The sequence below is a fragment of the Antennarius striatus genome, chromosome 12 (assembly GCF_040054535.1).
Source record: "Antennarius striatus isolate MH-2024 chromosome 12, ASM4005453v1, whole genome shotgun sequence".
Lineage (NCBI taxonomy): Eukaryota > Metazoa > Chordata > Actinopteri > Lophiiformes > Antennariidae > Antennarius > Antennarius striatus.
In genome coordinates this window covers 3,947,524-3,955,000 of record NC_090787.1, presented here as the reverse complement: position 1 = coordinate 3,955,000, position 7,477 = coordinate 3,947,524, and the positions used below count along the sequence as shown (strand labels likewise).

At 51.7% G+C, this 7,477-nt stretch overlaps 1 protein-coding gene across 1 annotated transcript in view; it reads right to left on the bottom strand.

Annotated features, from left to right (window-relative positions):
- LOC137605427 (kalirin-like) overlaps positions 1-7,477 on the bottom strand; it is a 66,262-nt gene that overhangs the window by 32,690 nt on the left and 26,095 nt on the right. Inside the window, 12 exon segments of the mRNA XM_068330111.1 lie at positions 277-396; positions 1,668-1,834; positions 2,189-2,459; positions 2,541-2,715; positions 2,801-2,970; positions 3,071-3,262; positions 4,557-4,679; positions 5,428-5,559; positions 5,667-5,765; positions 6,204-6,335; positions 6,977-7,168; positions 7,322-7,444. Coding sequence (XP_068186212.1) covers positions 277-396; positions 1,668-1,834; positions 2,189-2,459; positions 2,541-2,715; positions 2,801-2,970; positions 3,071-3,262; positions 4,557-4,679; positions 5,428-5,559; positions 5,667-5,765; positions 6,204-6,335; positions 6,977-7,168; positions 7,322-7,444 — 1,896 coding nt within the window.

The window sequence follows — 7,477 nt, the reverse complement described above, 5'->3', positions numbered from 1 at the left end:
TCTGCTACTCTTCAAAATTAGTGCAGAGTGAAATAATTGAGGTAGCAGATGACAAATAGTGTGTGTGTGTGTGTGTGTGTGTGTGTGTGTGTGTGTGTGTGTGTGTGTGTGTGTGTGTGTGTGTATCTGCAACTATTCAAACCAATACTTATTGAAATAATTGCCACTAAAATGCAGTTAGCCTGGTTTGAGAAGTTAGGACGTGTGTGTGAGCATATGTGTGTGTGTGTGTGTGTGTGTGTGTGTGTGTGTGTGTGTGTGTGTGTGTGTGTGTACCTCTATGGCCATCTGGAACTGTTCATGCTCTCTCTGCAGCTGCTCGGCCTCAGACAGGGAGCTGGCGTTCACCATGCTGGCGTTCAACATGGACTCGCCGTTGCGGATCCATCCCAACACCTGGAGGAACAAGCGTCATGTATTCAGGTGACGACAGATGAAGACGAGTGTGAGGAAGAGGAGGGAACACACACGTGTCAGACAACCAACCAGGGGCGGAGCCATTTAAATAAAATCACCGATTAATCGCCTGATCGTAATCGATACATTTATGATCCCGGCCTGTTCCGGCGCTCACCAGCAGGTGGCAGCACAGACTAAAGAAGCTGGAGAACAAACTTCACATCAAAGATGTTTCTTCATCTCCTCCATGCATTACATTCAACACATTATCCAAATAATCACACGTGGTGTTTTTATCCGCGCAGCTGCTGACCCTCATTCAGCTGCAGCTGCATGCGAGCGTCGAACCCGGGCGGGGCGGTAGGTGCGTTTGTGTGTCTGTCTATGTTATTAGCACATTCCCATAAAGCTCATAAATTATTCACATTCATCCATCTGCAGCAGCGCCGCTCTTCCTGTCTCAACCCACAGCGCGTTCGCATCCACATCTGAGGTTAGCCGGGGGTTATTCTGACATTCCTCCGACGCGCAGGAGTCATTCCGGAATGGGATGTGCAGAATAAATGATATTCCACTTTTTTTTTTTTTTTTTTGAGGGCCGAGTCTTGTCTGGATTAGAAAAATGTGCTTGAGATTATACAAATAAATTCAGTTTCAGTTCAGGGGAACTCGACCGGTTTCACCCACTGATGTTTACAGTTTACAGATGGGAATTTTCTGCCGAATAAGCAAATAATTCATCGTCTGTGGCAACAGCACGCATCTCCGAGCCGCGTTCAGCACAAATATTGTTGCTTCTTCAGTTGTGTTGCGACACTGACATCTGCTTTCGTTTGTTTGATTTGTCTGGACTACACAGCTGAAGTGGAGCAGAGTTTGAGCCCTCCAGGCCACCGTACTCCTGTGGCTCCAGAGGAAGCCGTGTGGCGAGCTCATAAAACCCCTCTGGGGACGTCATCCGAGTCTGAAAACCAAATCAGAGCGAGTAAACCTCAGAAACTCACTCCTCACCTCTGCGGCAATGCTAAAACCCCGATGCATTGTGGGTATTGAAGGCAGATGGTTCTGACAAAGGAGAAAAATCTCCTGCTCAGCTCCATCTCTATTGATCGTTCGATATAAACGCTCCGCTGGGAGTCTGACAACGATTTACGAGTCGATCAATCCACCCATCCTCCGTTTTCTCCCACTTATCCGGCGTCCGGCCTTTCTGTGATCTGACGCAGGATCAGCGGCTACGGAATACGAATACATGCGTGCGCGCTTACCTGTTTGACCTCGGCCTGTAGGTGGCGCAGCTGCAGGATCTGCTCCAGACGCGTGTGGGTGTGTTGCGCGTTGACCTCCACCTCCTGCTGCTTCTCGTGGAGGAACTCCAGCAGCTCCTGAACCTGAGAGGCCAGATCCATGTCCTTCTCCCCCGTCAGCTCGATCCCTGAGAGCACCGACACGCTAGGTTAGCGGCGAGAAAAACGGACGGATAATTCCTCAAATCACCCCGTTATCTTCACATCAGTGTTCTAGTTTCGCTATGGATTGAACCAGGAAGCCGTTTCCCCAAAGTGTTGCTAAGCTAGGCTAAACATAGTCTAAATCCAGCTGCACACAAGGACGTCTGTAGCATACACGGTAACGGCCCATTGGTCGTTCACGTGACGACGGTACTGCTCGGGTTTTAAGAGAAGTTACGGGATGGAAATACGGCACTTTGTGAAAATCTTGCGTTGTGCACACCTGCCCACTAGAGGGCGACGTAAACTCTGGAGTGAGCGCTGGAACGTCTTCCTACCTGAAGCCTGGACCTCCATGATGTACTGGTGCAGGTCTTGGCCCTGCTGCATCACTTCGTAGGTCATGTTGTTCATGGCCGCCTTCCTTTCCGCGTGGCGTTTCAGCCGCTGCTCCGCCAGACCGATGTCCTCCGACCCGCCCGAGGAGGCGCCGCCCGACCCCCCGCCGGAGCCGCCGGAGCCCCCGCCTGAGCCGCCGGAGGCCGAGCGGCCGGTGTCGTTCAGCTGACGCGACAGATCCTCGTTCCAGGCGTCCAACTCCGCCGTGACCTGCAGGGAAAACGAACGCCGCGGGATTCAGCGGCTGCAGAAGAAGACAACGAATGAAAGAAGGAGAGCGCCCCCTCTCACCTCGATGGTGTACTGCTCGAATATGCGCAGCTGGAGGAAGATGTCCAGCTTGATCTTGCGTTCGTGGAACAGCTCCTCCATCTGGCCCTGCGCCTCGTCCAGCTGCTGCAGCACCCCCTGGATGTGAGCGATGGAACTGCAGTGGGGCGTCTTGTTGGTGGACATGGCTGCATCTCTACAGAAACAGGAGGAGACGTTCTACGATGTTCTACCGCAGCGGGCTGAACGCAAGATCGTCGTCATCGGTCGTCCGTCATCACCTGAGCTGCTGGATGAGCTCCTCTCCCTCCTTGATCACGTTGAGCGTCGCCTCCAGCGTGGCCGTCTGCTGCTGCTGGAACTGCTGGATCAGAGTCTGAACCGAATCCACCGAGTCGCAGCTCACGTCGTCCAGCAGCTGCTTCTGCAGCTCCTCCATCCAGGACCACAGCTGGACACACACACACACACGCACACACACACACACACACACACGTTTAAAGGGAGATCTCGTCTCTAATCGGGCTCTGATCTCCTCTCCGTGCCCACACCTCTTTGGTGTGCGTGTGGAAGGACACGGACATGTCCAGCAGCAGCTTCCTGTGTTCCACCCGCCGGACGAAGTCCTGGATCCGGACCTCCAGGTGCCGGGCCGCCTTGTAGATTTCCTCGGGGTCGCACTCTCCGGTCTGGGCCAGCTGCTCCGCCGCCTCCAGCAGCTTGTCGGCGTTGGTGTAGGTGTTCTGACGGGAAGAGGCGGGGACACACAATAATTTATTCGTCGTCAGCGGAAGCATCCACCCTTCCAGTTACGATGCATTTAAGAGATTCAGGATCAGATTTATCTTTTCTTGGTTTTTTGTCTTTTTTTTTGAACAGCGTCGTCTTGCCGGCTTTTCTATCGTCGATAATCTTTTTTAATTACCCCAAAATATTCCATCTAGTTTTTATAAATGTCCCCAGAAAGAATCTGAATCCTGTCTGAGAGTTTAAGCTCCGCTTTCATCAGAGGGATCAGGATCGATTCTAAATATGAGAGATTAAGACCAGAATATTTCCCTCCAGGAAAAAAAAAAAAAAAAAAATCACATCTGATGTTTTCAGATGGGTCCCAGTGAAGGCAGAAGCAATCAAATCTACAGTATGGATATATATCAGAGGGTAATTTACATGGGATTATTTGCTTCATTTCAGGATTAGATAAGAATATTCCCTGTCGTCTGAATGCAAAAAAAAAAAAACCGAAAAACAAAACGACCGTTTGACAGAACAAATTGATTGAATTGATGAATTAATTAAGTGTATATAAAAATCCTGGGCTTAAAGATTCTAATTAGAGATTTTCTACACTTGTTTGTCAAACGCTCAGATACTCCTCCCTCGGCGTGTGTGTGTTAAATAAACATGTTGTTTATTCCATTAAGAGGAGAGAGTATTACCAGAAAAACACCATTAGCATCACTACGCTGATGAAAACACACAGAGAGGGAGAGGATACGACCCAAAACACGCTGAACCATGAAGGTTAATCCTAATCCAGAATGTAAACACAAGATTACAACACCATGCTCTCTTTATAGGATTAACTTTCACTTGTTCAGGATTAACACGTCGCCGAAACTCCTCCAACCAAAGTACTAAATAATAATTATTGATCGGACAGCAGGAGGTTTTAACGCTGTGGCGTCTTTTTTTTTTTACGAGCCGAACGTCTCTGAGGCGCTAACCTACGCCTGGGAAGGGATGCCGACCTCCCAGGGAAGCCTTGTGACCATACATAGTCATGCAGAGGCTCGTCTTCGTGCCTCTCGCCGTCAGCATCACTTGCGGTTTTTTGAAAATTTGGTATTAATCAGGGCGGATTGCTCACAGATGTCAGGAAGGAGAATAAACGTTCGTTAGAAAACAAACTACTGACTTCCAGCGCTTGGAGGGAGGAGAGGAACGGCCCGTCGTACAGAAAGCAGGGGTTTCCTCTTTCTTTATGGTGTTATTTATGACCATATATGGGCGGGGGGCAGGTGTGGACAAACTCACCTGAGCCACATCCTCAAAGTCGTCGTGTCTTTTCTGCAGGGCTCGTGCTCGGTGGAGAGATTTCCCCACGCCGGTGTGTTTGCTGAGGAAGGCCTCGCCGTGGTTCTCGATCCAGTCCATCACCTGGAGGAGGAGGAAGAGGAGGAGGAAGAGGGGGAGGAAGAGGAGGAGAGTAGGAGATAGTCTCAAGACGAAGGACTGACGAGGTACGACTCCTACTTCCTGCTCTGAAACGTTTGTTTCCACGTTTCAGGCTAACACGTCAACTCGGCGCGAGGATCCAAACGCCGGCTCATGACATCACCGCGGCGCCGTCGGTCCAGCTGGAGCCGAGCGGAGGTCGTCGGCGGGTCAGCTGGACCATCTCTGTTTGAACGTCCAACTAAACCTGCCAAACCACACTACACACCTCATACGTCCTGCTACAACTCGGCGTCTGCGTCCCCCCCCCCACCTCCCTCCTTTTCTTCCTCTCTGGGGTCACATTTATCCTCAGGCAGAACAACCCCGCTCTGGAATCGGCCTGTTGCCGGTGATTTATAGACTAGCGGCGTTAGCCCACTCGCTCACTCGCTCCTTTTCTCACTTTTTACGCACGTCTCTCGTCCTCAGCGCAACTTTATGCGTCTCTATGTCTGTCTGGGGTCTCATAGAGACTAAAGCATGACGACTTCTCTTGGCAAAGCTTTGTTTTCAATGAATTTATAGCTGTTGATGCTATCTCTTCTTCTCTTCCCCTGCCTCCCCCCCCCCACCCCTCTTTACCGCTCCTAAACGCTCTCTTGGGTTACGTATAAACGTAGTTCTGCGTCGGCCGGAGGTGACTGGATGTGGTGCGTTTGTGCTGCGCGGGACGTTTGTGCGTTGGCACCTGCTGGACGTCCTGCTGGAACACACACAGCTGCAGCCTCTGGTGCAGTCGGACCTTCCGATGCTGCCAGATGTTCTCCAGCCGGCGCTGATGGTGGAGAACCTCGTGGACCACGTCCAGGATGCAGTGGACCTGCGGAGCGACTCAAACGTTAAACAGAAGAAAAACTTATTTTTTGGGGGATGTCGTCATGGAATTCCCTAAACCGGAAAAGCTGACGGGAATGCGATGGCACTGACCGCTTTGGAGTAATTGGCGGTGGCTGTCATCGAATCAGAATTACCGGGACTCAGAGGCCTCTGGAGGACGTCCAATAGGGCTTTGCCGTCCTGGCTCACCTGGAAACAAACATAGAGGTTGACAGATGAAACGTTTACTTCCTGTTTGCAGGAAGTTGTCACCGTACAGGACGGGCATGACGTCACGTTGCGTCTCATCCTGCAGAAACTGAGACGCGATGAAGACGCTCTTGTTAGCCTCGGCGTGGCTCTGGCCTGAAACGACGCCGTCGTATCTCGTCAAGCCGAGAGGCTTCGTCCAGACCTCTGTGTGGGTCTGTCTAAATACGACCTTATCTGCCCACAGATAAGTGGGAACTGAGCCGACGCAGCCGCCGCCCGTCTGCAGATAACGCTCCAGACAGCAGCAGGAGCGCCAGAGCGTTCCCAGATCACGTCTAAGCGGAACGCCGACGGTTTTTCACACGGCAGGTCCGGACGGCGGCTGGTACGGACATCCGGCCTGCGTGGCGGATCGGGTTTCAGCCGAGTGCTTACCTCGGTGTACGCCTGGGTGACCTGCTCGTACAGACTCTGATGGCGGTGGATGGCGAGCTCCAGCTCCTGCATCTCTGACGGCAGCCCCCCCTCGCTGCAGACTTTACACCACGCCTCCACCTCCGACAGGAACTGAGGAGCACAGCATTGAAAACCACACGACACGAGGAAGAGTGTTTAGTGAACCAACGCAGACTGGGAGGAAATGACTCCTCCCCGCCAGCAGGGGGCAGCAGCTATTAGTTAGTACTAGGATACTGTTATTACAGATGCTATTAAGCATGAATAAGTGGAGGGGTGAAGGAAGATTAGACAGTGGTTAGGACAGCCATGATGGTCGGCTTAGTTAATGGCTATCAACAGGGTTAATAACAGGGTTAATAACTGTTAATAACAGGTTTAATAACAGGTTTAATAACAGAATTAATAACAGGATTAACTAAGAATTTTAGTTTTCGTTTCTGTTTTCTGCTCTCTTTCTCTTGGTTTTCCGTCTCCCGCTGCCTCGACCCTACACTGGTAGCTAATGTCAAGCGCCCAGCAGGAATCATGGGAGTCCCATCTGTTGCCATGTCAACCCTGGGCAGCCGAAACGTTTGATCCATTAAACACCATCAAGCGCTGAAAGCGTCTGATGTAAGTGTTCCATTCTGGAGACACGACGGACGCAGAGCGAGGCCTGGACGAGGTGGTTAACACATCAGTGGAACAACCGAGGGAGGGGGGCGCTCAGCAGACACCCCCGCCCCCCCCCCCCTCTGACAGAACCTCACCTGCTCAGCCTTCTGGTGAAAGACGGACGACATGGCGAGGATGGTGGAGCGCTCGTCGAGCGCCGCGGCGAAACTCTTCCAGTCCTGATCCAGCTGACCTGAGATCTGTTTGATCTGCGCCGAGGCGTAGTGGCCGGCCTCCGCCAGGCGGCTCGCCACCGACATGATTCTGTTTATATTTACATAGGCATTCTGGGAAAAAAAGAGGGGGGTTGAGAGAAAGGTGGTGACTGGTTTGGTGTCGTCTACCCAGACCTCAGCTCAAACAATTCATCAGCGTTATTTTAATGCTGTTAGCAGACAGTGATGTAATATGACCACGGTGGTGATGTCATCATCAGTTACCATGGAGTTCATGGCGAAGTGGTTGTGTTGCGTCTGCAGCTCGGCGGCGTGCTGGAAGCTCCGGCCGATCTCCGTGTGACTCTGCAGGAACACTTCCTTGTTGTGGCTGATCCAGTCGAACATCTGCACACAGGCGACACGGCACACATGAGCGAC